This window comes from Jaculus jaculus, chromosome 18 (genome assembly GCF_020740685.1).
Source record: "Jaculus jaculus isolate mJacJac1 chromosome 18, mJacJac1.mat.Y.cur, whole genome shotgun sequence".
NCBI lineage: Eukaryota > Metazoa > Chordata > Mammalia > Rodentia > Dipodidae > Jaculus > Jaculus jaculus.
The window spans coordinates 57,661,190-57,685,789 of record NC_059119.1 but is presented as its reverse complement, the minus strand read 5'-3'; the positions used below and the strand labels follow the sequence as shown (position 1 = coordinate 57,685,789).

Below are 24,600 nucleotides of genomic sequence, written 5' to 3'. Positions count from 1 at the left end.
AATGACATAGCAACAACAAATCTACACAGGGATGGAAAGAAGTCCACATAGTTGGAAATCCCATCCTGTAATGAGAGCTTTCGGTAGCAGTCTCCCCCTTTTGTACATAATACAGTCTTGAAAAGTGAGTGAAACACCTTCCAAAGCTTAGGGTCCATTGAGGAAGAGGTAGAAGAAAGAATGTAAGAGCCAAAGGAAGGGTAGGACTCCTTACAACATGCTCCTCCAGACACAAAATGTCCTGGATATCCATGACCTCGCAGTGCCTGACACTACCTACACAAGACCATCATAATAGGAGGAAAAGATGATGACGTCAAAATAAAATAGAGACTGAGATGGGGAGGGGATATGATGGAGAGTGGAGTTTCAAAGGGGAAAGTGAGGGGAGGGAGGGTTTTATCATGGGATTTTTTTTTATAATCATGGAAGTTGTTAATAAAAAAATTTTGAAAAGAAAAAAAATGAGTGAAAGTAAATGATAATGCAAATTGTGTCATGTTTATAAGAAGAATTTATTCTGAAATTGAGGTTTATTATACAGTTTCTATTGTTGCTTCCTATACCTCCGCCTTTTCTTTTCCTTTTCTTTCTTTCTTTCTTTCTTTCTTTCTTTCTTTCTTTCTTTCTTTCTTTCTTTCTTTCTTTCTCTCTTTCTCTCTCTCTCTTTCTTTCTTTCTTTCTTTCTTTCTTTTTTTGAGGTAGGATCTTTCTATAGCCCAGGCTAACCTGGAATTCACTATGTAGTCTCAGGGTACCTCTGCCTTCTTCTATCCAATCCCTTTATGAGTAAGAACCTTACAGGGAAGGGGAGCCTGGAAGGAGAGGGCTCACCTGGTGTAGTCAACTTCACATTGCTAGGATGACCCTCCACACCACACACAGTGTATGAGAGAAAGGGGTTTATTTCAAGCTCACAGGTCCAGGGGGATGTTCCACCAATGGTGTAAGAAGCTGCTTCCATACATCTGAGCAGAGAGACACAGCCAAACAGTGGGCAGAACCCAAAAGCAGCAGTCACAAATAGGCAGGAGGTGGCAAAGGCCCCTCCAGATCTCAGACTGCTCTGCATACCTTTGGGCTAGAAATCAGATCCACCCTCAAACTACACCTTAGGGCTGGACCCCAAGATCCACCCCCAACCCAGTGACACATCCTTCAGTTAGGTGGCGGGAGATCTAAATTACAGGCTTTTATAAAGCACCTGAGTCTATGGGGGACATACATTTTAGCTACATATACTTGGAGATAAGTTTGTAACTATACTTGGTAACTATGGCTTGGCAATTACTAAAGAAAGTATAACTAATTTTATAAGTGATTTGTCCTTCAGACCAAAAAATACATCCCAGAGCATTAACAAATCAAGTTTGAGTACTTCATTTGGAAGTGGTCAAATTTCATTTCTTTCCCATTTGGATATCTATCTGTAGGCTGAGTTCTCTTGTCCACAATGATTTGAACCAGAATGTACATTATATCACGGACTGTTTTAAGTTTTAGAATGTTTGTACATGCATAGTGATCTCTAATAAGGATGGTACTCAAATATAACAATGAAATTTATTTATATTTTGTATGTACCATATGTGTGTTTCCTGGAGATAATTCTAGACAGTATTTTAAATAGATTTGCATCTTCACTGTACCATTACATTACATTAGATATGGAATCTCTTCCTTGCAGTACTCCAAAAGTTTCAGAATTTGGGGCCTTTTGGATTTGAAATGTTTGAATTAGAGGTGCTCAACCTATAACCCCAGAGTTTCCAGTAATAGCCGTCAAGTTAGGAATTCATATAAATTTTTGAAATAGCTGTAGATGTGCACAAAAGGAAGCCGGCACAGGACTTTTCCTTTAACCAGCCCACGTATCGAAATGCCAGTGGAGAAAATTGCAATGAGTTTCGACTAAAGATCTGTTACTTCATGAGGTAAATAAACACACTTACAAATTCAATTTCTTGTCATTGATCATTCTGAAAATGCAGGTAATTTCTTTTTCTCCAAGTAGAGAGTAGTAGAGATTTCCTTCTCACTGACTATTAAAATTGGTCCTCCTCTGCTCCTGGTATGTGGGAATGGGGTGTAATTTATCTTATGGGGTATAGATCAAGAACTACAAGACTATAATTCAGGAATAAAACCATCTCATAAAGAGGAAGAATGCATTTTTTTCTGTTCCCTCACCCCATACATTCCCACGGACTTGCTATGGATTTGGGGAGAATTACCTCTCAGCTGTGGTTCCATAGAGTCTTGAAGATGGTCAGAGTTGATGGACACTGGCCCTAGATCAAAGGACAGAGGGACACTTAGTGTGATGGTTGGGTAGGAGATATGGCTCCTGGGAGGTTTGAATCTGTATTTGGTGTTAAATATAGTTTGTAAAATTGTTCAGTAGTTTTCATAAAGTTCTGACTGGGAAGATTCCAGGTGTCAAAAGTAATTTTTGGGCTGGAGAGATGGCTTAGCTGTTAAGGCACTTGCCTGCAAAGTCTAAGGACCCAAGTTTGATTCTCCAGGACCCACATAGGCCAGATGCACAAGGTGGTGCATGCGTCTGGAGTTCATTTGCAGTGGCTAGAGGCCCTGGTGTACCCATTCTCTCTCTCTCTCCCTCTTTTTCTCTGTCTCTCAAATAAATAAAATGTTTCAAAAGCAACTTTCTGCCTTTCAGGTACTGGATCTTGAAGTTTCCTGCAGAGTTTAATTTGGATCTTGGTTTGATTCGTATGACGGAGGAATTCCGGGAGGTAGCTAGTCAGCTGGGGTATGACGGGCACATCAGCCTCATGGACATATCCAGCGTGTAAGAGCTGCTCCACTCTTTCCTACCTGGTGGGCCCATTGCTTTTGGGAGGGAGTGGTGATGTTCCCACGTGACCTGCATCTATCGTCTTCTGGAAGTGAGGTTGCTTCTCTGGAGACAGTTGTTTTTTTTTTTTTTTTTTGGTTTTTTTGAGGTAGGATCTCACTATAGCCCAGGCTGACCTGGAATTCACTGTGGAGTCTCAGGGTGGCCTCGAACTCACAGCAATCCTCCTACCTCTGCCTCCCGAGTGCTGGGATTAAAGGTGCGTGCCACCACGTCTGGCTCTGGAGATAGTTTTGCAGCAATTGAACACGGTTGTGTTGACCCAACCAGACTCTCCAAGCCACTGTTTATCTCTAGAGGGGAATGGTACCTTTCTCATGCGCTTGTTATAAGCATCTAAAAAGCGCATAAAAGAGCACGGGAAAGCATTTGGCACATTTCCTGGCACTTCACTTCCCGAATCCCAGGCTAGTTAATGTCTTCTGTGGTCTGGCTACTGAGATCAGTAACATGGGCATCTCCTGGGAGCTCATCTTATACAGCTTAGCTCCCTTGGCACAGAGAAAACCCTCTGATAACCTTAGCTGTGACTGTCTACCTTGCAAATATTTACCATATACATATACATATACATATACATATACATATATATATATATATATTTTTTTTTTTTTTTGAGATACCATATCTTAGGATGGCCCTGCAACTCACTATGTAGCACAGACCGTCCTTGAACCTGTGGTGATCCTCCTCCCTCAGGCTCCGGAGTACGAGTGCTGGGGTTACAAGTGTGTGCCAACCATATATCCTCTTACGTCTTAGGCTTTCTCTTTACCTGGAATTCCTCTTCAGGAATGACGAGTAGGAAATGGCTGCGAGAGTCATCAAGTTACAACCCAGGTTCATTTCCTAATAGACCAGGGTCTCCAGCAGGGAGATCTATGCCCCTGTTTTTGTAACAAGTTTTCCAGATAATACATATTATGGTAAGGTGTGAGAACAGTGATTATGGTAGCTTCCAAGTGCCTTACGTCACCATCCACGTGCTTGTAAACTCCTAACTTTGTATACCTAGTCGTGAACTCTCCTTTTTGACCCACACCTTGCTTGGTGACAAGGAAAACCAAGGGAGAGAGAAAGAGAGACTGTGGATGGCTCATAGCAAACCTGCTGGGTCTGGAAGAAGTCTGCAAGCCTGTGTTCTGCTGGCAGTGGGTCAGTGGCTGTCCTCTTCGTGGAGGGCAGGCCTTGTATTTTACACAAGCTCTTGACAGTAGCCACGAGGTGCAGAGTCAGGAGGTTAAGAGCTTCCACACCGCACACTGACCGGGCTCACCGTTCCTTCGCAGTCCTTCCTATGACTGGATGAGAAGAGTCACACAGAGGAAAAGAGTGTCCAAGAAAGGAAAGGCCTGCCTGCTGTTTGACCATCTGGAGCCCATCGAATTGGCCGAGCACCTCACTTTTCTGGAGCATAAGTCTTTTAGAAGGATCTCAGTAAGGAACTTGACATTTAGTCTTCCAACAATAACAACCCCCCCCCCCCCCCCCCCCGCCCCAGGCCACCCTTCCCCAGAACTGCTGCCTTTTCCTTCTGCGGAGCAGCCTGTGGCGCTGCGCGTTGCTGGAAAAGTGCCCTGACCTCGCAGGGACAGTCCCATTTAACCACCCATTAATATTATCTCGTCTCTATTTTATAGCTCAAGAGCTATGTTTCTGTTGCTATTTTTAATGTCTCCATTCATAGGATTGAAGTGTGATTTAAAAAAAAAATACTTAGCGGAGATTTAACCGTTCAATGTTTACTCAGTTCTGGTGACATCTCTCAAGTGAAACGTTTCTCTGGCCTCTTTATCTGTGGGAGAAATGTTTTTAATTTAGTTTGGGATATGTAGAAATGCCTTACTATGAATATTGGTTGAGAATGAAGAATCATGAGCTTTGAGGAGCTAGTTAACATCAGTGTGTCTTTCCCAGAAATGGACATTCTGAGATACTCTTTTCCTTCCAGCTTGTCTTATAAACCTTCTTCCTTCCCTACATCTCTTCTCTTCTGCATTGGTTCACAGCCAGCCAGAGGCTCTGCATTGTCTCTGTGGGAGTCACTCCTTTCCCAAGGTGCCTTAAGGGAATTACATCTCTGATGACAAATAAGATAATTTTGATTAAATGCATGGGATACTCTTCTCTTCCCTTATCTTCTTTTACTTTTTCAATCTTTTTTTTTTTTTTTTTGTGGTATCAAGGAGTGAACCCAGGGCCTCCTCACACATGCTGGGCAAGTGCTGTACCGCTGAACCACACCCACAGCCCAGGAGCAGGAATTAAAGCAGATTCTTTCATTAAGTAAGCGTGCTTAGAGAGAACCTTCATGATTTCTCACAGGCAGGCCAAAGGAGGCCATGTCCTGCACTTTATATAAGACACAAGGCTCAGACATATTTGATGACATCTACCTTACTTTCTGAGATATGCCTGTATTTTGTTTTGTTTTGTTTTTTTTTTTGGTTTTTTGAGGTAGGGTCTCACTCTGGTCCAGGCTGACCTGGAATTAACTCTGTCATCTCAGGGTGGCCTGGAACTCATGGCAATCCTCCTACCTCTGCCTCCCGAGTGCTGGGATTAAAGGCGTGCGCCACCATGCCTGGCTAGATATGCCTGTATTGATAAAAAGGCTACTTTACTTGAACTGGCATTTTCTTTCTTATCTCTCTCTCTCTTTTTTATTTTTTTTGAGGCAGAGTCTCACTCTAGCCCAGGCTGACCTGGAATTCACTGTGTACTCTCAGGGTGGCCTCGAACTCACGGTGACCCTCCTGCCTCTGCCTCCTGAGTGCTGGGATTAAAGGTGTGTGCCACCACACCTGGCTCTTATCTCATCTTAAAAATATATTTTATTTTTATTTATTTTATTTTTATTTATTTATTTGACAGAAAAGGAGGAGAGAGAGAGAGAGAGGGGGGGGGAGAGAGAGAATGGACGTGCCAGGGCCTCCAGCCACTGCAAACAAACTACAGATGCATGTACCCCTTGTACATCACCTTGTGCATCTGGCTAGCGTGAGATCTGGGGAGTTGAACTGGTCCTTAGGCTTTGCAGGCAAGCACCTTGGCCACTAAGCCATCTCTCCAGCCCCTCTTGTCTCATTTTTCCCTCTTGAGTTGACACTAGAAAATGATTCTAGTTTGAAGTTGTTATATTTCTGCTCAATTTTTGTTCTTTAATGCATGCCACTGAATCTTCAAACTTGCTCAATCTTGAATTTCTTTCTGTGGAGATACTGAACCTTTCTATCTTGGATTATCCTCTGTCAAATGCAACAAAGTAACCTGTTAAAGGCACAGATACACCAAAATTATAGGAAGCCATTATACATTCAAAATAAAGAAGTCACTATGCTGTTAGGAAAGATCTCTCACCTCTTAACATTCCATGCTTTTTAAAAAATATATATATATTATGTATTTATTTTTAAACAGAAAGATAGAGAGAATGGGTGCAGCAGGGCCTCCAGCCACTGCAAACAAACTCCAGATGCATGCACCACTTTTTGCATCTGGCTTTATGTGGGTACTGGGGAATCAAACCTGGGTTGTGAGGCCTTGCGGGTAAATGCCTTAACCACTGAGCCACCTCTCCGACCCCCATGTTTTGATTTTGAAAAGAAAACAAAACTCCGTCGTAATTCAGAATCTCTGGCCTTTTACCAGTTTACTGATTACCACAGCTACGTCATCCACGGCTGCCTGGAGAATAACCCGACCCTGGAGAGATCCATTGCTCTGTTCAACGGGATCTCTAAGTGGGTCCAGCTGATGGTGCTGAGCAAGCCGACGCCCCCGCAAAGAGCCGAGGTCATCACAAAGTTCATCAACGTTGCGCAGGTACCTCTGCTCCGGAGACCCTGGCTCTTGGCTTCTGGATTTTCATTTGGTCTGTTGAGAAAAGTCATTGAGGAGATTTGGTGTTGACAGTTATAATAAGAGCAACTGAGCCACTCATGAACAATCAGGATTGTTTTCAAAAGCAGCACGTAGAATATTGGATGTGGTTGTTTCCCGTAAAACGATTGATCGATTTTTCTAAGGGATTCAATTTTGTGCTTCATTTTAAACCAGTGTTATTTTTCCTAGGTTTTTGTTATTAGAAGTATGCATGCATTCACCAGTAATTCAGAATTAAAAAAAAATCCTCACAAGGGACTTGTGTTAACATTTTGATTGCAGAAACTCCTTCAGCTCAAAAATTTTAATACCTTGATGGCCGTGGTGGGAGGTCTTAGCCATAGCTCCATTTCACGCCTCAAAGAGACGCATTCTCACCTTTCTTCAGAAGTTACAAAGGTATGGTGATTTTTTAAAAAATTATTTATTTATTTGACAGAGAGGGAGTAGAAAAGAGGGAGTGAAGGAGGTGGGAGAGAATGGACAAGCTAGGGCCTCCAGCCACTGCAAATAAACTCCAGATGCATGCGCTATGCGTCACCTTGTGCATCTTGCTTATGTGGGTCCTGGGGAATTGAACCTGGGTCCTTAAGCTTTGCTGGCAAGTGCCTTAACCACTAAGCCATTTCTCCCACCCATACAGTGAATATTTTTTAAATATTTCATTTTCATTTATTTGACAGAGAAAGAGAATGAGAGTGAGAGAATGGGCGCGCCAAGGCCTCCAGCCTCTGCAAACTCCAGATGCGTGCGCCCCCTTGTGCATCTGGCTAACGTGGGTCCTGGGGAATCGAAATGAGGGCCTTTGGCTTTGCAAGCAAACGCCTTAACCGCTAAGCCATCCCTCCAGCCCCTACAGTGAATTTTGCTACTGATTCCAAGTAACTCTTTATCAATGCCTTAAATGTACTATGTTCTCAGTAAGTCTGGAGTTTGATTGCAGTAGCCGAGGCCCTGGCACACCAATTCTCTCTCTCTCTCTTGCTCTCTCTCTCTCTCTCTCTCTCTTGCTTTCTCTAAAAAAATAAAGAAGAAAAGGAAAAAAAAAGCAGTTGGCATGTATGTGTGCATTCGTGTGAATGTGGGTGTACACACGCCACAAGGCACATGTGGAGCTCAGAGGATGACCTTGGGTGCTGGTCCTGTCCACCTTGTTCTGAGACAGCGTTGTCCATTCTTCTCCATTGTGTATGCCAGGCTAGTTAGCCCACGAGCTGCCCAGGGATCTTCTGACCCCAGTGATTACAGGTGTTCACGACCACATCTGGCTTTACCTGGGCTCTGGGGATCCAGATGTGGTCCTCACACTTGCCCAGCAAGCAGTTTGTTCAAGTCCATCTTTCGAGTTAGTGCAGAGTTTAAAAACCACAACTTGGTGTGACTTTTCCTACATCCTGCTGTCTGTCCCCAATTAACCTTCAAGTGCTGTCAGAATGTAACTTTCTCGGAATAACTGGGACATTTTATTGTGTTTCAGACTTGAATTTGTGGATTTGTAATGTTTTCAGGAATCACAAAATACTAAGTATACAGGGTGCCATCTAATAGCCCAGTATTCCTAGCAGGCAGAGGGGCAAGCTATTTCTGTGTTCAAGCAGAAACAGACCGCCCAGCTCAGTGCATTTCTCTTTTCTTTATCTACTTAATATTTTCCTGTATCAACATTCTTTTAGCAGCTGAAGAACTTCCTACACACATAGTGTAGGACCTGGGAGTCGAACAGAAGAGAAGGATGTTGGAAAATTCCACTCAGGGGTTGGAGAGCTGGCTCAGAGGTGGAAAGTGCTTGCTTGTCAAGCCTGATGGCCTGGGTTTGATTCTCCAGTACCCATGTAAAGCCAGATGCATGCACAAAACCAGGCGTGGTGCATGTGTCTGGAGTTCATTTGCAGTGGCAGGAGGTCCTAGCACGCCCTTTCTCTCTCTCTCTCTGCTGCTGCTGCTTCCTTCTTTCCTTCTTTCTTTTCTTCCTTCCTTCCTTTCTCTCTCTCCCTTCCTTCTTTCCTTTCTTTCTCTCTCTCCCTTTCTTCTTTCCTTCCTTCCTTTTCTTTCGTTCTGTCTCTCAAGTAAAATAAATAATAGCTTAAAAAAAAAGAAAATTCTGCTTTCCCATCTGTTCCTAGGACTGGAATGAAATGACTGAGCTGGTCTCCTCCAGTGGCAATTACTGCAATTACCGCAAGGCCTTTGCCGACTGTGATGGCTTCAAAATCCCCATCCTTGGCGTACACTTGAAAGACTTGATAGCGGTCCATGTCATCTTCCCAGACTGGATGGAAGAGAACAAAGTGAACATTGTGAAGATGCACCAGCTCTCCGTTACCCTGAGCGAGCTGGTCTCTCTGCAGAATGCCTCCCACCACTTGGAACCCAACATGGATCTGATCAACCTGCTCACGGTGAGTCTTGTGGGGGCCAAGTGTGCACCTCACTTTCCAGGGGACATGGAAAGTTGCATGCCAGCAACTCACTTTGGAGGAAAACTGATTTGGAGGTCAGGACATGAGAAGAGAAGAAATCTCAAAGCATGAGAAAAAAAGGAGTCCTATACTCATAATCAGTACAACGTTGGGATAAATAAATTTCCCCTTTCTTATTTTTAAGATTTTCTTTTCTTTTTTGTTTATTTTTTATTTATTTATTTGAGAGAAACAGAGAGAGAAAGAGGCAGACAGAGGGAGAGAGAGAATGGGCACGTCAGGGCCTCCAGCTGCTGCAGATGAACTCCAGACACGTGCACCCCTTTGTGCATCAGGCTAACATAGATCCTGGGGAATCCAGCCTTGAACCGGGGTCCTTAGGCTTCACATGCAAGCACTTAACCGCTAAACCATCTCTCCAGCCCAAGATTTTATTTTTATTTATTCATTCATTAGAGACAGAGAGAGGATGGGAGAGAAGAGTGAGAATGGGCACACCAGGGCCTCTAGCCACTGCAAATGAACTCCAGATGCATGTGCCACCATGTGCATCTGGCTTACATGGGACCTGGAGAATCGAACCTGGGTCCCTAGGCTTCACAGGCATGTGCCTTAGCCGCTAAGCCATCTCTCCAGCCCTAAACTCCTCTTTCTTCACAGGGGTCCAGCATCTGCCCATATAGCACCACTCCTTGAGGTCTTAGAGAGGCCCCTGCAGAGCCTCCCAGTTCCCTGGAGCCTGCTCGCCTGTCTGGGTGTGCTCTGTTCAAGCCCTCTGCTGCCCTTTATCCTCACCACACCTTTTCAGTTCAAACCTGGGGTGGGGAGCAGAAGGACCTCCTGTGTGATCTCATGCCCCATCCCCTCCTTCCCAGACCACCAGTGTCTCTCAGTTTCCAGCCGAGCCTTAGAGGCCATTCAGGACGATACTCTGAGCATCATTCCGACCTGGGTAGTTCTCCCCCCTTCCCAAATGACCCCATCTTTATTTTATTCCTTTTCTTTGGTGGTGTGTGCATGTGTGTGCATGCCCTGACACAACAGCCCATTCACTCACCTGCAGTAATCCGCGAGCCCACCTGCAATGGCCATAGAAGGACATTGGGCGCCCTCTCCATCTCTCTCTCTCTCTTTTTGGTTTTATGAGGTAGGGTCTCGCTCTATCCCAGGCTGACCTGGAATTCACTCTGTTGTCTCAGGGTGGCCTCGAACTCATGGCGATCCTCCTACTGGGATTAAAGGCGTACGCCACCACGCCTGCTTCCCTCCCCATCACTCACCCACCCGATTTCTTCTTGAAACAGAGTTTCTTGCTGATTCTGGACTTTGCTTTTCATGAGCCCAGTGATTCCCCTGTCTCTGCTCCCCATAAGATTGGGGTTACAGGCGTGTGTGTGGACATGCCCAGGAGTGTAAGTGGATTATGAAGATTTAAACCTGGGTGGTCCAAAGCCCCCTCATTGCCTTCATGCTTGTGCAGGCATTGCTGCAGCCACCCCGTTCCCTTTTTGGGGGGACAGGATCTTGTGATCCTCCTGCCTCAGCCTCAGTTTCTTAAGTACTGGGATTGCAGTAAGTACCACCATGCCCAACTTTAAAAGTCTCTATTTTTTAAAAAATTATTTGAGGGAAAGAGAGAGAGAGAGAGAATGGGCACGCTAGGGCCCTCAGCAACTGCAAACAAACTCCACATGTGTGTGCCCCCTCGTGCGACGTTGCACACTTGCGTCACTGTGCATCTGCCTACGTTGGACATCTGGAGATTCGAACATGAGTTCTTAGGCTTCGCAGGCAAGCGCCTTAACCGCTAAGCCATCTCTCCAGCCTTAAAGGGTCCAGTTTTCTAGAGCGCTGTTGTTCCCTCCAGAGCAGTCGTGACCCTGCTAGGATCATGTGTCACCATTGTGCATCACGCTTTCCCTCGCCGTGGTGGGGATCGCTCTGCGGCAGAAGGTTTGGTTTGCATGCTGCGTGGACCCCCAAGCGCAGCGACCTTCCTAATGCCCAGCGCATCTAGGAGCTCAGCTTGTGAAGTGGATGCAGTGCTTAGGAGCCATGGGAGTCAGACAAGAGAAGTGCGTTCGCCCTCATATTTTGGGGCATTGGTGACATGTTTGTTGAGCTGATCTGCTGGTCCTTGAACTTTCAGACCCAGCAGGTATATAAAAGAAAAAAAAAAAAATTCTCCAGGGGTCTTCTTTGGTTGGAGGAAGAAGCGTAAGCAAATTCTCTGGAAAAACTTCCCCATTTGGGTTTGAAACAGTGAACAGAGCTCCCTCTGAGACTTGGCCCAGGAGCTGAACGGGGATCGTCTTCTTTTTGGGGCTGTGGACCATGAAAGCATTATCTATCTCCTCCAAGCTCTGATAGCCCCAAATCTCCTAAGACTGCTGCGCTGGAATCGGAGGCTGGTTCCCAGATTTGATTGCTCTTCCTAGATCTAGCATGCAGTTGTTTGCGAGAACCCCTGCTGTGTGCCCCCCCCCTCCAATGCCAGCTGTCGCAGTACAGAGCAGAAATGAGCAGCGCCCCAGAAACACAGACCTCCTGGGGCTGAGGGGCAAAGAGTAAACACACAGAAATTCCCTGCTGCAGGGAGAAAAGCCAACTCGCAATAATTCTAGCACCTGGCTCATCAGCCATTTGCCATGTAAATCTGTTTCTATGAATAAGTGACCAGAGTCACACCCTCAGTCAGACGACAAAACCACAGGCCCAGGTGATGTCTGAGGAGTTGTCGCGAGATGGGCCCTCAGCCTCAAGTGTCCGCGTCCGGGCTGTGCTCTAGACTTTAAGCAGGTGCCTACGTTGGGACAGTGTTTTATGCACACGAAGAACAATCGCAGAGAAGGGAAATCGAGCTTGGGTTGTGCCACATCAAGCAGGGTCTCTCGGAGAAAGCGCCTAGCATCACGCAGCACCCTGGGGTGTGATCCTGAAACCGGCAAGAACCAAACCCAACCCGAATGCACTGGGCATTGTGTAGGAGTGATATTTAGAGAAATTTAGAGGACTTTTGAATGAAATGTCAGTGGTCCAAACAGAAAGCCTGAATTCTAAAAATAATAGGTAAAAATATTTCCTTTGGGGCTGGAGAGATGGCTTAGCGGTTAAGCGCTTGCCTGTGAAGCCTAAGGACCCCGGTTCGAGGCTCGGTTCCCCAGGTCCCACGTTAGCCAGATGCACAAGGGGGCGCACACGTCTGGAGTTCGTCTGCAGTGGCTGGAAGCCCTGGCGCGCCCGTTCTCTCTCTCTCTCTCTCTCTCTGTGTGTGTCTCTTTCTCTCTCTGTCACGCTCAAATAAATAAATAAATATTTCCTTTTATTTCCAAAAAAAAGAGAAAAGAAAATGCCAGAATGCCCCTTCTCTTCTCTTAGAGACATTGAGGCAACTTGGAAGCCAGCAAAATACCCTACGTGTTGGTACAGTATTGCATAGCCTGGCATGATGGCAGAATCCTGGACGGGAAGGGCTCGTCCCACGCCTGCTTCTGCACCAACTCTTTCTGACCTGGGCTTTTTCACGACGCTTTTGTGGTCCTTTGTAAGGTCTCTCCCAGCCCTAACGTACTAGCATTCTAGATACATGGAATGATGGGGCCATGAAAACAAAGATCTACTTCTGTGGTCCTGGCCCAGTGGCTCCCCAGGACATCTTGGTCCTGCAAGGGAGTCAAGTCCTAAGACGTCAAGCCAGGTTCTATCCCATGCCTTTCTCCTCTCCCCACAGCCAAGGGCAGAGTTCAGCACGGGGGAACACACGCTCTTTCTGAGGTCTGCGGGGTTAGTGCTCTTGATAGGAGCACAAAGGAACTTCTGCTATGTTTTGAATCACAGGCGTGTTTGGAAAAGAACCAGACAGTCCTGTAAACCGACGCTTCTGTTTCAGGATATACGAAAGAGTCTAATTCTCATAGTATTTTTAGCTCCATCAGTTACTTTTACCGTTCTGAGTGCATGCAAATAATTGGAAAGCCCCTGTGTTTTCACAGCCTTGTTTCAAAAAGAAAAAAAAAAAAAAAAGAGTTGAAAAGTGACTAGTGGAGGGAGTTTGATGTCCAAGTGTTTTACAATAAACATTAAAGCCCCTGGAGACCCTCACATGAGACTCACTATACAGACAATGTGCTGGAGGGATTGGCTGGTGGATACAACGACCCAAGACGGTGGTTCAGGACAGCTGTAGGAATGGACCAGAGGCAAAAAATGTATTAGACAAAAGCAGATATTCTCTCTCTCTCTCTTTTTTTAATAGTTAGGTACTTTTGAACAAATCATGTGATGCTCATATTCCCCTCGGGTTATCCTCCTACATGCCCTCTCACCAAGTCCAGTTCTACTGAGGGCCCTCCTTGGTGGTGGTGTTGGTATTTGAGGGGTCATGAATGCACCTTCCTGGGGTAATGAATGCATCAATCAGTTTCCCAAGGTGGGGACACGGTGCCTCAGGAGACTCTTTCCCACCCTGTGGCTCTAACAATCTTTCTGTCCCTTCTTCCACAATGTTCTAAGTCTCCTTTAGTGTTGAGCTTTCTGCATCTTCTGATTTTCCACTTTGATGAGGTTTTGTTTTTTTTTGTGTGTGAGTTTTTTTAATTAATTAATTTATTTATTTGAGAGTGACAGACACAGAGAGAAAGACAGATAGAGGGAGAGAGAGAGAGAATGGGAGCGCCAGGGCTTCCAGCCTCTGCAGACGAACTCCAGACGTTTGCACCCCCCTTGTGCATCTGGCTAACGTGGGACCTGGGGAAACGAGCCTCGAACTGGGGTCCTCAGGCTTCACAGGCGAGCGCTTAACCGCTAAGCCATCTCTCCAGCCCTGTTTTTGTGAGTTTTGACTATGTATCACTGTCTCCCTGGAGCAGGTTGTCAGGTTAGTAGTGAGAGCAGCACTCACGTTTAAATCGCTACTTCCTCTGTGATGTTTTCTGGTGCCTGTCATGTGATAGAGATGTCTTGTCTAGTGCTAGGCAGTCGGCTATCTTTTCTTGTCCTATTGATGCCCCTCGATCCTCCCGGTTTTCACTGCTGTTTGTGCTTGAATGCCCAGTGCTAATCATTGCCTGTGGAATCTGTCTAGGACTCTCCTGAGGGCTGTGTCCAGGCCTTGGACTTGGAGCTGAGCTCTGTTCTTGGGTCTCTCCTGGAGTCTAGAACTGGGTGGCCGTTGCTTTCTGCATCTACCCTTCTTCATTTTCGTTGTTCTTTTTAATTCGTGATTTTGCAAGGCCAGTGTGTGTGGAAGAATCCCTTCCCAGGGATCTGCTGTAGCTAGCTAGGGCGGGGCCAGGCCGGGCAGGGGGAAATCACGTTCTGAGCAAGGCCCTGTGAGTAGGAGCAGTTCCCGGTGGCCGCGGGCTGGAGCAAAATCCTTGCGGAATGTGTGAGGTTGCCGGAAGCTCTTGCTCTTTCCTGCTTCTGTGTCAGGTTCTCCCGAGGTTAATAATGCCTCACGCACCTTCACTTCCCTTTTTGGTAGAAGACCACGTTGTGTGTTATCCTGTTTTCTTTCTCTCCCGATTGGTCGCTTTGGTATGGCTCCTAATCTGCCACCTTAGCTGGAAAAGGAAAGGCGAGTATTCTTGAACCTCTATGTGTAAGCTGGCTGTGACAGTTAAAAGGTGTGTAAGAAACACGTGGATTATTCTTTGGGCGAGTCCTCATGGCCTCAAGGAGAGAGAACTGTGGCTGGTGGAACGGAGAGGGCAGGGGTGGCCTCGAGGGCAGCTTTCCATTCATGGATAAGAACCACCACGGGGCACGTGGTTGTCGCATTGTCTAGAAGCCAAACCCGCGTCTGCGATCTTCCAAGCAAAGCCAGTCGGGTGCACATTAGCTGTTTTAATCTTCACCAAGCTCCTGGAAGGGAACTATTATTGCTGATCCCCACACTACAGGTCATTGCCTGCCTGGACAGTGCTGTGAATGACCTCTGGCACACATTGGATGAATGATAAGTATTTTTCAAATGAATTTTATGATGTCAACTTCCTTTTTAGAAATGAGACACAACTAAAATATCCCTGAAAAAACATCCATTGCCTCTAATTTTCTCTTGGTTCCTTCTTTTCCTTCTTCCTCATTCCATACTCATGAACAATAAACCTCCATTTTAATTTAATTTTTATTTATTTATTTATTTTTGGTTTTTCGAGGTAGGGTCTCACTCTGATCCAATTAACTATCTAGTCTCAGGGTGGCCTCGAACTCAAGGCGATCCTCCATCTGTGCCTCCCAAGTGCTGGGATTAAAGGCATGTGCCACCACGCCCAGGTTATTTTATTTTTTAATTTTTTATAATTAACAACTTCCATGATTGTAAACAATATCCCATGGTAATTCCCTCCCTTCCCCACTTTCCCCTTTGAAACTCCACTCTCCATCATATTTCCTCCCCATCTCAATCAGTCTCTCTTTTATTTTGATGTCATGATCTTTTCTTCCTATTATGATGGTCGTGTGTAGGTAGTATCAGGCACTGTGAGGTCATGGATATCCAGGCCATTTTGTGTCTGGAGGAGCACATTGTAAGGAGTCCTACCCTTCCTTTGGCTCTTACATTCTTTAAGCCACCTCTTCTGCAATGGACCCTGAGCCTAGAAAGATGTGATAGAGATATTGCAGTGCTGAGCATTCCTCTGTCACTTCTTCCCAGCACCATGATGCTTTCTGAATCATCCTAAGGCTATTGCCATCTGAAAAGAGAAAGTTGCCTAACGCGAAAGTGAGAGTAGCATTAACATATGGGTATGGACATTGAGAGAAGTGCACACTGGGCAGTTTGAATAAACCTTTATTTTTAGTGAAAAAAGAAGGTACAGAAACTTTGTCAAGGCTGAGAAAGGGGAGCCAGCACGTGGTGGTAATCTTCATTGCAGATGGTGTGGTGTGATCCCCAGCCTTGAAGGGCATGCGAGTGCATTGTCCAGGCTCCCTGGACATGACTTCCGTCGCGGGCGAGTGTGAGCATGCGTTTCAAAGCAGGTCCCACGGCCTCCAGTCAGGGTCTAAGCCATCGTTGTCCTTGTCCGCCTGGTCCTCCTTTCCCTCTTTCTCTAATCCCTCCCACTTCACAGAGAGCTCCTGGACTCTTGCTGGTCATGTCTGTGGACCGTCATCAGTAACAGAGTAATAACATGTGAATATGTGAAGCACGTTACGCGCACTCTTTCATTTTATCCTGATCAAAAATCGAGCTCACTGGAGACGTTTATGATTATTCACGTTTTACGGAGGCAGAAACTGCCAACTCTCAGATAACTTATTCACGATCCTAGAGTTCACCAGCGGTGAGGTGAGGGTTGAGTTAGGCAGCCTCTGCCCTTCTGGGTTTACTGTGCTGCCTCATGGAATGTTTCTGGTTGCGTCTAGAGTGTGTGTCGTGTGCTTTGAGGTGAGCACAGCTTTCTTCGCTGTTCATTTGAGTTGTGGTTATCGAAATGAACTGCCAGTCCCTTGCAGGCAGGAAACAATTTTATAACCCTCCTCATCACCAGAACTTGGACATGTGTTCTAACATAATAGGTAATGAACTAACCCCTTCTTAATTTAATAAAACCTGCAAGGTGGCATTTCTTGCACACACAGATCTTGTTCCAGTGTGTTTGTTGAGCTTTGGGCCTTTAACTATCTGGAAGTCCTCATCTCTCGCCAATGACTGAGCACATCAGAACTGCCCAATGACTGCGGCTTGAGGAATCATGTTCCTGGGTCTGATGGGCTGCAATGCCTCACCAGGATGAACCCCCCCCCACTTCTCCAAGCCATATCTTCATTGTTTTGTATTCATTTAAACAGAAAACACCCGATGTAGAAAGCAGTTCTCTGGCTGGAGAGATGGCTTAGCGGTTAAGGCATTGGCCTGCAAAGCCACAGGATCCCAGTTCGATTCTCCATGACTCACGCAAGCCAGATGCACAAGGTGGGGGGCGCATATGTCTGAGGTTCGTTTTCAGTGGCTGGAGGCCCCACATGCCATTCTCTCTCTCTCTCTCTACCTCTTTCTCTCTCTCAAATAAATAAATAAATAAATAAAATTTAAAATATATATCTCCACTGTACATAAAGAAACACAACTCAACCTAATTATGCATTCTTTCTTATTTTGTTGTAGCTCTCTCTGGACCTCTACCACACAGAAGACGACATTTACAAACTGTCATTGGTTCTGGAGCCCAGAAACTCTAAATCGGTGAAGTATTGTCTTTCTTCCATGCTCAGCTCTACCGTTTGTCATTTGCTGTAACCTACCGTCACAACAGTGGTTTGTGTTGTAACTATTGGCGAATTTGGGGCTGGGATGATGGTTCAGTTAGTAAAATGCTTGCCTACAAGCTAGAAAATGGTTTCCAGACAGGAGTTTATTACTGGAAGCTTTAATGTGCTCACAGTTGGTGCTGGCTGAGCTAACCAAAATAGTTAGGTTTTCATCTTTTTATGCTCATAGTGTTTCCAGTTCTTTTTGTCTCTGGTGCTTTCTTATGGTATCCCATGTTGAAAGAAATATTTACGAGGTCCACCTATGGGATAGTTACATACAAACAATAAATGTTTGTGTCTTACAGAAATTTTGTACCAACTTGAAAAGAAATTCATTGAAAGATAACTAACATTTTCATTTCATTCTTTTTAATTTTTTTACAACTTCCATAATTATAGACAATAAACCATGGTAATTCCCTCTCCCCTCATTTCCCCTTTGCAACTCTATTCTCTATTACATGCTTCATTCTTTTGTTTGTTTGTTTGTTTGTTTGAGGTGGGGTCTCACTGTAGTCCAGGCTGACCTGGAACTCACTGTGTAGTCCCAGGGTGACCTCGAATTCACGGCAATCCACCTACGTCTGCCTCCCAAATGCTGGGATTAAAGGCGTGCGCCGCCATGCCCGGCTCTACTTCATTCTTTTTTAATGTTTATTTTGATTTTCCTTATGAGAGAGAGAGAGACAAGGAGAGAGTGGGCTCACCAGGGCCTCTCGCCACTACAGATGAACTCCAGGCAGGTGCACTACCTTGTGCCTTTGACTCATGTGGGTCTTGGGGAATCAAATCTGGCTCCTTTGGCTTTGCAGGCAAACACCTTGATGGCTAAGCCATCTGCCCAGCTCTTAATTTCATTCTCGTATTACCAGCTTTTCTTAATGTTGTGAGCAAATACCTAACAAGAAGCAATTTAAGGAAGAGAAGCTTTCTTTAGGCTCACAGTGGGAGGGGGTACCGTTCCTCATGGTGGGGTAGCATGGATGTAGGAATTTGAGGTAGCTGGTCACAGTCAGGAAACAGGGCCAGAAGAATGCTGGCGCTCAGCTCCCGTCTTTTCACTCGGTCTGGGATCCCAGCCCATGGACTGGTGCTGTGCAGAGCTAAGGTATGTGGTGGCTTCGCTCAGACAGCTCTCGTGAGTTCATAGTTTTGTATACTTGATGGTCAGCTGGTGGCAGTGTGGAAGGGGAACCTCGCTGGAGAAGGTGTCTTGCTGGGGTGGACCTTGAGGCTCAGCAGCCCCTGGCTGGCCAGCGTTAGTCTGGCTCACTCTCCTGCTGCTGTCTTCCACCTGCCGTGCCAGAGGTGACGTCCAGCCTCTGCTTGTGTCACGATGTCCCTTGCCATCATGAAGCTCCCCCTCAGATATATATATATCCTTGTCTCCCATCAGCTGCTTTTGGGTTGGGTGCTGTCTCCCAACAATGAGGAGACTCCAACGAAGTGGGTCTTCCCAACTCAATTAACCTAACCTAGAAGCACTCTTAGACACATACCCAGAGACTTGTGGAGGTGATGATACATCTTTTTTTTTAAGGTTTTTATTTATTTATTTTTATTGTTTTTTGGTTTTTCAAGGTAGGGTCTCACTCTCACCCAGGTTGACCTGGAATTCACTATGGAGTCTCAGGGTGGCCTTGAACTCACAGTGACCCTCCTACCTCTGCCTCTTGAGTGCTGGGATTAAAGGTGTGTGCCACCACACCCAGCTTACTTATTTATTTTTTAAAATAGTTTTTTGCTCATCTTTATTTATTTATTTGAGAGTGACAGAGAGAGAGAGGGAGAGAGGGAGAGAGAATGGGCACGCCAGGGCCTCCAGCCACTGCAAACTATCTCCAGACGCGTGCGCCCCCTTGTGCATCTGGCTAACCTGGGTCCTGGGGAATTGAGCCTTGAACCAGGGTCTTTAGGCTTCACAGGCAAGTGCTTAACTGCTAAGGCATCTCTCCTCCAGCCCATGATGATACATCTTAGTAAAGTTGACAATCAATATTAACCATCACAATTCTTCTTCTTCTTCTTTTTCAAGGTAGGGTCTTACTCTAGTCCAGGCTGTCCTGGAATTCACTATGTATTCTCAGGGTGGCCTTAAACTCATGGCGATCCTCCTACCTCTGCCCGAGTGCTGGGATTAAACGTGTGTGCCACCGTGCCTGGCCATAATTTTTTTTTTGGCAGAAGGATTCACATGTATTGGTTCGAATACAGTACCTAACATTTGCTAAACATGCATTTCACACTAATTGATCACATTTCCACAGATAGTCAACTCATAGAACAAGGTCCACCTCTTGCCAGCAGGCAAGTGTGGGGGGCAGCAGAGGGCCTGAGCGGGCGGCAGAGCCTGCCAGCTATCATTTGGTCATGCAGGGCTGGTGGAGCCAGGCTGGCAGGCAGCCCTTGCTGCTTAACTCACCACAATTACTTACTAGTGGATGTGTGTGCCCGTCGGACCATTCATAGTTTCTGAAATCATAGAATTAGATTAGGTGATACTAACACTTCTTCCTTGTTCTACATTGATTTTTTTTCTTCACAAAAATATATCATTATTGAAATGCAATGTGATCTAACATGTTAGGTATGGACTACTTCAAAATGTAACTCAGTCTTCGAACTTATGATCCTATTGGCTCTGGCTGTGAATGCTAAGATTATAGGTGTGCACCACCACACCTGGCTAAAAGAACACTTTGGATAGTGTTCAGGAAATCCTGCATTCTATTTGGTAAATGGGCGAAAAGTGATGTACTATCTACCAGTCCATCCAGTCCATTCAGATATCCTACCTACGGTCTCTAAATATAAACCTCACTAAATCAATCTTAAACATATGTAATTCTTCAAAGGTTTTCATATAATGTAAGATATGTCAAGCCAGGTGTGGTAACACTCCTCTGTCATCCCGGTACTCTGGAGGCAGAGGCAAGAGGATCAAGAGTTCATGGACAGCTTGGCATACGTAGTGAGTTTGAAGACAACCTGAGCTATGTAGCAAGACCTTGTCTCAAAAACAACATAACATCTAATTTTTAATACTTCGCACTAGCATTTCAATACTTTGTAGTAAAATCTGCATACACAGGTTCATGTATTAAATGGAGACCAATGTATGGGCCCGGTTCATAGGCTGCGGCCTGTCCCTTGCCGAGTTGCTCAACCACTTCTGGCTATTCTGTAAATTAAGAGGTCTGTCTGCTCTTCGTGGGTACACCTGCTTTCTCCACTGGGTTTTCTGCGTTTCTAGGGGTGTGTGTGTGTTATGTGTGTGTGTGTGTTATGTATATGTGTGTCTGAGTGTGTTATGTGTATGTGTTTGAGTATGTGTTGTGTGTGCATGTGTGGGTGTGTGTGAGTGTGAATTTGTGTGTGTACCTGCACCATAGCACACGTGTGGAGCTCAGAGGAGGGCCTTTCATGTCAGTGCTCACCTTCTGCCTTGTTTGAGGCAGGGTCTCGTGTTCAGAGCTGTGTTCGTTGACCAGGCTCGCTGGCGCATGGGCTTCTTGGGGAGATCCATCTCTGTAGCACTCTGGGATTACAGAGTTTTGTGCCACTGCATCTTGTTTTTACATGGGGTTCTGGGGACCTAAACTCAGCTCCTTGCTCAGCAGGCATTTTATCCGCTGAGCCATTTCCATAGCCCCCAAACAAAACTTTTCATTTTATTTTATTTTGGGGGGTTTCAAGGTAGGGTCTCACTCTGGTCCAGGCTGACCTGGAATTCACTGTGTAGTCTCAGGGTGGCCTCGAACTCATGGCGATCCTCCTACCCCTGCCTCCTGAGTGCTGGGATGAAAGATGTGCGCCACCACACCCGGCCCCCAAATATAATTTTAGTTACAGATTAGATTCTATTAACAAAAGATGCTTGTTTTTTGAAACATTTGCAGCCAGGTGTGGTGGTGTACCCACGTTTATAATCTCATACTACAAGGGCAGTGGTAGGAGACTCACCGTAAGCTCGAGGCCGGTCTGGTCTACACAGCAAATTCCAGACCAACCTGGGTTACATAGCGAGACCTTGCCTCAAGTAAATCAGATAAATCTGGATTTGAGTGCTACATGAACTTGAGCTTTCATTGCTGTTATTCATACACTAAATTGTCTTTCTAGGTGTTCCTGACCCTACTGGCTCAAGGTTCAGTTAAAGAGAAATAAATATATATATATATATGTTTTATTTCAGCAGCCTACCTCACCCACAACACCCACCAAGCCCGTGGTGCCCATGGAATGGACTTCAGGGGTGATGCTCAAGCCAGACCCCACAGTCATCAACAAGCACATCAGGAAGCTGGTTGAGGTAAGAAGTTGAGCTCTAGAAGGCCTGTTTACCTTTCCTGAATATGCTGACATCAGATCGACTCCCCAAAACAGTTCTCCGACAAGTAGGAACAATCTGACCTGTGCTTGTTCTACCGCGTGCGCCCCCTTGTGCATCTGGCTAATGTGGGTCCTGGGGAGTTGAGCCTCGAACCAAGGTCCTCAGGCTTCACAGGCAAGCATTTAACTGCTAAGCCATCTCTCCAGCCACCACCCCCTTTATTTTGTCTTTTGTGGTACCGTTTCACTCTAGTTCAGGCTGACCTGGAATTCACTATGAAGTCTTGAACTCATGGTGATCCTCCTACCTCTGCCTCCCGAGTTCTGGGATTAAAGGCGTGCACCACCACTCCGGTGGCATTACCCATTGTTTGAGCTTGTTTAAATTCCTAAACTTCCTCAAACCACTTGGACTGTAATATGACTAGATAGGCTTTGAGTTCAGCTGCCACCTACTAGGTTCTAGGTTCCTTCATGGGAAGGGAGATGCACCATCATCGCTCTCACAGAATCATAAACTCTGTTCGTTCAGTAAATACTTGTCTGTCCTTTGCAGTCTGTGTTTAGAAACTACGATCATGACCATGACGGGCACATCTCCCAGGAGGACTTTGAGAGTATAGCGGCCAATTTCCCCTTCCTGGATTCCTTCTGTGTACTGGACAAAGATCAGTAAGTTCTAGTTTTGTTCTTCTTATTATTATTTGGTTTTTCGAGGTAGGGTCTCACTCTAGCTCAGGCTAACCTGGAATTCACTATGTAGTCTCAGGGTGGCCTTGAACTCATGCGATTCTCCCACTTCTGTCTCCTGGGTGCTGGAATTAAAGGTGTGCGCCACCATGCCCGGCTTCTTAAAAAAATATTTTTAAATTTATTTGAGATAGGGAGAGACAGAGAGAGAGAGGGAGATCACTCCAGGGCCTCTAGCCACTGCAAACAAGCTCCAGACTGCATGCGCCCCCTTGTGCATCTGGCTTACGTGGGTCCTGGGGAATTGAACCTGGGTCCTTTGGCTTTGCAGTCCGGCGCCTTGACTGCTAAGGCATCTCTCCAGCCCCAGTTATGTCTAGTTTGAAAGATGTCCGTGGCATCAGTGGTACTGAGGGCAGCCTTAAAGCTCATTGCAAGAGTGAAAATGTTTCTGAGATTACTTAATTTTCATGAAAGCGGGCAGTAGCTGCCAAGAGCCAAAAAGCACTCACTCTTTCTTTGACTGATTAAAGGTTGTCTTGACATACAAACAAAAATGATGCTGTTCTTAGGCTTCAGGGCATTCTTGGAAAATTGACTAGCTTTAAAGACTAACACTCAGCTGGGGGTGGAGGTACACGCCCCAGAATTTCAGCACTTGAGGAGCCCTTGGCAGGAAGACTGGCCGTTCAAGATCATCCTGGCTACACATTGAGTTTAGGCCAGCCTGGATCACATGAGAACCTGTCTCAAAAAACTATAAATAAGTAAATAGTGCTCGCTTCGGCAGCACATATACTAAAATTGGAACAATACAGAGAAGATTAGCATGGCCCCTGCACAGGGATGACACGCAAATTCGTGAAGCGTTCCATATTTTTTACATGTTGGGTCATGATTTGCAGAGACATTTATCATACTAATAACTGGGGGCTAACTCCACAATGCACAACCCATTTTCATTAACAAGGAGGGTCTAATGGGAGGGGTAGATCACAGATGAGCCTAAATAATGGTAACAAACTGCCTGTATTCACTGAAATGAAAACTAATAAATTAAATTTAAAAAAAATAAGTAAATAAAGCTAAACCTGAACTCAAAATAATTAATAATAATAACAACATTTAAAATAATTGCTGAGAAAGCCTGGCATTAATAATTTGATTAAATTTTTTGAGGCAAAGTCTTACCTTGTAGTTCAGACTAGCCTCAAACTTGTGAAGTAGCTCAGAGTGGTCTTGAACTTATGGCCTCTTAACCTCTGTGATCTCAGGCTGATTACTTTCTAACTGTGTGAGGTTGGCTCCCAAGTTAAAAATCGTCTATAACAAAATACAGGATTCTCCTCTAATATTTTTGTTAGTATGAAAAAAAATTTTAAAGATAAAGTTAGTAAGCCATTCAATGCACCTTGAAATGTAAATATAAACACTTAAAATTCTTAACATCATCTTCATTATATACCCCAAATAAAGAAAACTTTAAATGAAATTATTAGAAAAAACTTTGTTGGCAAGGTAAATTTTAAGTTATTGCTAACTGCCCATTTCATCCCTCAGCATGTTACTAGCAGTGACACGTAAATAGGTCATGAATCTAAAATTGCTTTCCAGCCGGGCGTGGTGGCGCACGCCTTTAATCCCAGCACTCGGGAGGCAGAGGTAGGAGGATCGCCATGAGTTCGAGGCCACTCTGAGATTACATAGTGAATTCCAGGCCAGCCTGGGCTAGAGTGAGACCCTACTTTGAAAAACAACAAAATAAGTAAAAATAAAAATAAGTAAATAAAATAAAGTAAAATAAAATTGCTTTCCAGTGTTTTATTTTCTTTGCTGGTTTTTGTTCTATAAAGCATTTCTCTTTCTCTCCCTCCCTCTCTATCTCAATGTATATGATCTCCACACACATATTCATCTAATTTATCAAAGACGCTTCCTACAGCCCATAGTAGCATCTCAAAGCTGTAGTTTTTCCACAAAAGCATCTTTGGGAAGAGTTATTTTAGGTGATACTTAACTTTGTATCTGCCACCCATGGAAGATACCCATGGACGAGAAAGTCCAAAGTTCAGGCTGTTTGGAAGGTTTCAGTGACCAAATCAGATGCCTTCATTCATCAGATAGTCTCTTCAA

General features: G+C 45.1%; 1 protein-coding gene and 1 non-coding gene across 7 annotated transcripts in view; both read left to right on the top strand.

Moving 5' to 3' along the window:
- Rasgrp3 (RAS guanyl releasing protein 3) overlaps positions 1-24,600 on the top strand; it is a 106,018-nt gene that overhangs the window by 61,626 nt on the left and 19,792 nt on the right. For 4 of the 6 annotated variants that reach the window (XM_045137590.1, XM_045137588.1, XM_045137592.1 and 1 more), the window contains exons 5-13: positions 1,872-1,934; positions 2,681-2,812; positions 4,168-4,315; positions 6,530-6,703; positions 7,046-7,162; positions 8,887-9,162; positions 17,300-17,377; positions 21,641-21,757; positions 22,334-22,449. In XM_045137590.1, the coding sequence (XP_044993525.1) occupies positions 1,872-1,934; positions 2,681-2,812; positions 4,168-4,315; positions 6,530-6,703; positions 7,046-7,162; positions 8,887-9,162; positions 17,300-17,377; positions 21,641-21,757; positions 22,334-22,449 (1,221 nt within the window). The remainder of the gene's footprint in view (positions 1-1,871; positions 1,935-2,680; positions 2,813-4,167; positions 4,316-6,529; positions 6,704-7,045; positions 7,163-8,886; positions 9,163-17,299; positions 17,378-21,640; positions 21,758-22,333; positions 22,450-24,600) is intronic. The other 2 variants (XM_045137591.1, XM_045137593.1) reach the window with 2 other exon arrangements.
- LOC123455921 lies at positions 23,242-23,348 on the top strand. The gene has a single exon (XR_006634218.1). It is a non-coding gene; the product is annotated as a U6 spliceosomal RNA (small nuclear RNA).